Source organism: Amia ocellicauda, chromosome 19, assembly GCF_036373705.1.
Source record: "Amia ocellicauda isolate fAmiCal2 chromosome 19, fAmiCal2.hap1, whole genome shotgun sequence".
Classification (NCBI taxonomy): domain Eukaryota; kingdom Metazoa; phylum Chordata; class Actinopteri; order Amiiformes; family Amiidae; genus Amia; species Amia ocellicauda.
The window spans coordinates 14,247,211-14,252,257 of NC_089868.1; the positions used below are offsets into that span (position 1 = coordinate 14,247,211).

At 43.7% G+C, this 5,047-nt stretch overlaps 1 protein-coding gene across 1 annotated transcript; it reads right to left on the reverse strand.

The window, feature by feature from the left end:
* Positions 1–441: 441 nt before the first annotated feature.
* glulb (glutamate-ammonia ligase (glutamine synthase) b) lies at positions 442–4,695 on the reverse strand. The gene is made up of 7 exons (XM_066692714.1): positions 4,597–4,695; positions 3,616–3,800; positions 3,136–3,297; positions 2,881–3,027; positions 2,378–2,505; positions 1,829–2,028; positions 442–1,548 (listed from the first exon to the last, which is right to left on the reverse strand). Exons 2-7 carry the CDS (start codon positions 3,779–3,781, stop codon positions 1,230–1,232), a joined length of 1,122 nt encoding a protein of 373 aa, XP_066548811.1. The 5' UTR covers positions 3,782–3,800; positions 4,597–4,695; the 3' UTR covers positions 442–1,229.
* Positions 4,696–5,047: the final 352 nt, after the last annotated feature.

Sequence of the window (5,047 nt, forward strand, 5' to 3'; positions counted from 1 at the left end):
CAGTGTTCGTGTATAGGTTATAATCTCATGCTACTTTGGCGTATGACCAAGGATGTAATATCGCTGAAATACAGTCCATCTTTATTAGTGCTGGGGTCAGACATAATTGGCAAACCAAGACAACTGCATACTAAATGGATTGGCTGAAGAAATACTGCTTGGAGTGGAAAAATGTACTAAAACCGAAGTTACAAATGAACATGTATTTGCAGGCATAGCCGAGACCCGGAGCCCCTGAACAGAACAGCTGGTATTGATCATAAGCTGCAAGACTTATAGGCATTTGGGGTGTTTGGTGTGAAACTATATGGCTACAAACTGTTCGAGTCACCTTCTGGCCACTATGAGCTCCAGTATTGGGTGTCATGTTTTTGGTGATGTACAGGGGAATAACTGCTACTCGAGGGTTTATAGAGGTGAATAACAAACATTCAAGTAGTGTTAAAAATATAACAAATGTTTTAATGTTGTTTCAATAAAAATCACCATGTTCAGTAACATTGTAAATTTCCAAGACAAGAAGGTGCCATAAACTATATTATACAGTGCTAGACAACCAGAAGCAAAAAGGTCTCAAGTCCTTATTGAGTCTGCATTCTACACAAGAGGGCCCAAATGTATAAGAAACAAACTTTAGCTTGAACCCTTATGAGAAAAAAAAAAAGTGTACCGTACAACATGAACCTGAATGCAAGAGACATCTACATGTTCATAAGACTTTGTAAAAATGTACACTTCCCATTTAGCGTTCTAAACCTCACATTAAAACATTACATGCTTGATTAGCAGTCAATATACAAAAAAACCTAGGTTAAGTGAAGTTTTTAAATTAGGATAACCAACAATTCCAAAAGGCCCACCCAAAATGGAAGTCACCCTAATTTTAATTCATGACCAGCAGAAACTCACTGGATTTAGTCCATTCTAGTAGGCAAGTCTGACAGTGGTAAAGTCCTAAAAGAGGAATGTTAGGAATCTGACCATCCCCCTCCCATTAAGACACGGGAGCAAGAGAATGCGTTTGCATTGCCTTGTGGGAAAACCTTAATGTTAAATTTTTTAGATTTGAAAATTACTTCCTTGTGTTAAGTTGACCAGTCAACTTAGTTATTTAAATGCCAGGTTTCAGCTTCCTTGGGAACAAACTATTACAGTACTAGTTTTAGACCCTTTGGCCTCTCAAAAAAAACCCTAAATTCAAGGGGGAGTAATTCAGTCCTTTTCAGCATCTAGTTCTTGTACTCCTGAGGCTCTTCCCCCTCTTCATTGAGTAAGCATGTGCGAATCAATGCCTCAGTCACGCTGTAGGGGTCACAGTTGGCAGAAGGACGACGGTCTTCAAAGTAGCCCTTCTTATCCTGGCCCACCATGCGAGGGATGCGAATGCTGGCTCCACGGTTGGCCACTCCTGCAGAGAACTCGTGGATGTTGGAGGTTTCATGGTGACCGGTAAGGCGCCTGGCATTGTCCAAGCCTCCCTTAGGGTCATAGGCACGGATATGGTAGTGATGCCTTTTGCCGAGTCTCTCGATTGCCTCCTCGATGTACCTGAGAGGAGGAAGCAATTGAGTTAGTCCCATGAAATGGAGTTTAAGAACATGTTTAGCCTTGATCACTACAGTGTATAGAGCTCTTGGCAGTGCTAAACACATCAGGAGTTATTTTCGTGTCCATTAACAAAAGCTAGAGCTGCAATCATGTTTACAATTTAAAAGGGCATTCCAGTCATTGATATATGGAGCTAACATTTTCCTGACCACTTAAAATAACGACATGAATAGCTATACATTTTCCCCCCTCCCCAGTTTAAAAATAAAGATCAACTTACTTTAAGCCACCATCATCCCTCATCTCCTTGGTGCTGAAGTTAGTATGGCAGCCGGCACCGTTCCAGTTCCCAGGGATTGGCTTGGGGTCAAAAGAGGCCACGACTCCAAAGTCCTCACAGACTCTGTGCAGAATGAACCTTGCTGCCCACAAATGGTCCCCCATATTGATTCCCTCACATGGGCCAACCTGAAACTCCCACTGGAGGGTGAAATTAAAATTGGATTAATTGACTTTTCCGATAGTCGATTGCTAGATAACCGATAAGGTACGGTAAGATATGAAATCAAGCTTGATAAGACTATTTGACCAGGATGCCACTTAAACACTGTTTCAGTAAACAAATGTCTGAAAGTCAATTAAGGGTGATCTTTATAAAACTGAATCTCTCGTTACACATTAAGAGCTTTAAAATAAAGTACCAAGCCTCTGGACTTAGTGTTGTGGCATTCAATGCAAACGGCACTGGCAAGTGGATTCTAGCAGCCCACTTAAATAAAGTTGCCATATGACATCACTTATTTTAGCGGTAAGAGAAAGTTGTGCTTACCTGAGCTGGCATGACTTCGGCATTTGTTCCACAGATCTGAACTCCAGCATACAGGCAAGCTCTGTAATGGGCTTCTACAATATCTCTTCCATAGGCCTTGTCTGCACCCACCCCACAATAATAGGGACCTACACAAGACAAATTAACATGCATGAAACCTCACATCACATAGTAGCCACACAAGGGCTGTGGATCGCTGTTCTTGCAGCTATAGAACAGTTATTTCTCAGAATAGATTTCAAAGACTATTTGATTTCCCCTTGCTCCCTTTCCTGTAGCCCTTGACTGTGACCCAACATCTTGACTGCACTTAGCTTTTACTTCCTCATTATTGCATTTACTTGTGTAAATTAGAATGTGTACAATGTACTCTGTAAATTTGAATTTGTAATGTTTGGTGCCTTGTACTGAACTGTATTATTGCACTTTGTATTGCACTGATTTTGTAAGTTGCTCTGGATAAGGGCGTCTGCCAAGAAATAAAAATAACAACCATTTCTTACCTTGAGGTCCAGGGAAGCCATTTGAGGGCCAGCCAAAAGGATGGCCATCTGTGCCCAGTATGGTATACTCCTGCTCCATGCCAAACCAGGGGATTTGGTTTTCTACCATTCTCATGATTTTCTTACAAGAGTTACGCAGGTTGGTCTCTTAAGTGGAGAAGAATAAAATGTGTATAAGTTTCAAGACAATCTAGATGGAATGCACAGTAATTTACATTGTAATTTAGGTTGTGCTTGCTGGGGTATCAAGCTTACCTGCAGGTTTGTGGTTGTATTTCAGCACTTCGCACAAGACCAGTTTGTTGGGGTCTCTGCGGAAGGGGTCTCTGAACATGGCTTGTGGGATGAGGTACATATCACTGTTGGAGCCCTCTGACTGGTAGGTACTGGAGCCATCGAAGTTCCACTCGGGCAGCTCTGGGGGGAGGGAGGGAGGAGGGGAAACAAAGAAAATAAGGTTTGGTATCCAGATCGCTCTACAAAATCATACCCCTCCACCCATACGGATTTCTCTAGAAAAAAAAAAAGAGTACTAGTCCATTATTGTATCCAAGCACTCCTCTGTTAGAGTAAATTGAAATAAACGCAATAAGACCTGTAGTCCAAGAATTAAAAGCAGTGTACAAATATTTACACAAGGCAAATCCAGCAGTCAGATGTGCATGTACTTTAGCAGGATGCCAAGGCAGTGCGACATCCCGCTCCTAAGCCTGCACAGTATGAGGGTTATTATACCTTCAATGCTCTTGGGCTCTGAGTCCAGGGTCCTGGTTTTGCAGCGAAGCCCCTCTCCAGTTCCGTCAATCCAGATGTACATGGCTTGCACTTTGTCTCCCTGGGGGAGCTCCATGTACTGCTGCTTCACAGCCTTGCTCAAGCTGGAGCTGGAAGAGGTGGCCATCTTAATTACTAGAAAAGACCTAGAAAAAGGGAAAATTGAAGGGGATCAGTTTAGATTATGTAACTAGTCCATTGATGTGTGTGCAGTAGTCCACGCAAACATTCATATAAATACCTAGCAGATTTCAAGTTTAATCCACATTGATTTCCAGACGTCCTCAGGACCTTTAACTGGTGAACAAAGCCACCCCCCTCAGGAGTGGTCAATCACCCAGCGTGGGCTCCACGTGTCCCAGGAACCGCGCATAACCCGCTTTTAATTGTCCTTTAGGACCTGTAATTTATGTAGCCAAGCCTGGAAGTCATACGGCTTTCAAATGATACTTTATTAAGCAATTTCTAACATCAAACCTCAATTTCCCGTAATGACTGTGGTCCTGAGGCTACTACTACCAATACTACAGCTGCGATCATGCAATATTATCCCCTGCGATTACGTCAGTATTCAAATGAAGCGATGGGGACTGGATTGAGGACTAATCTATACAATATCCGCCAATAGAATTACGATTCGATTATTAATAGCAATCGACAGGTTGTAATAAAATGAACATTGCTAGCCTCCAGTCAACCCGCACATACGAGGCATGCTTTCCAGGTGCAATTTCAATCGTGCAATGACTATAATCGGAAGGAAAGTGGTGCATTTAGAAACACCCAGCTACTCAAGAGCGGCACAATGAAAAGGGCTCCGTGTCGCTGGATGGGTTAGCACTTACAAACCGGACCGACACAGAACCGAGCAACACCCAGCACCAACCATTACAACGCCGCTGTCTCCACACAGGCAACAATGGGAAAAGTGCAATGCATTACCTGGTAAGAAATGAAAGTGATGGTAGAAGAGTGGCGACTGGCGCTGCCTCCAGTGAGCGGGTGTAAATGGTCTGGTGTGTAGATGTCTCATTCTCTGGCCCAGAATGGCGGTTTACACTCCCATTTATAACGTGGGAAGCGGGATCCCGGCGCCTGCGATTGGTCGGGGGAAACCTGATCGCCGCCTGTGATTGGTCAATTTAACACGTGACGGGATTCGCTGTGATTGGCCAGCAACAACAGGCTCCGTTCGCTGTGATTGGTCCGAAAAGACATGTTCGGTTCGTGCTCAGGTGATGGAGCCTGAAGCGCGGAGTCCATTGGACAGAGACAGGGAGCAGGGGGCCCGCTCGGCAAATTAGCATGTGGAGGGATGGGGGGTTTTCTTTGGCGATTGTTTGGAGATGTCCTTGCAGTGAAGACTATCACGTTACATTAAAAACAGGAGCAA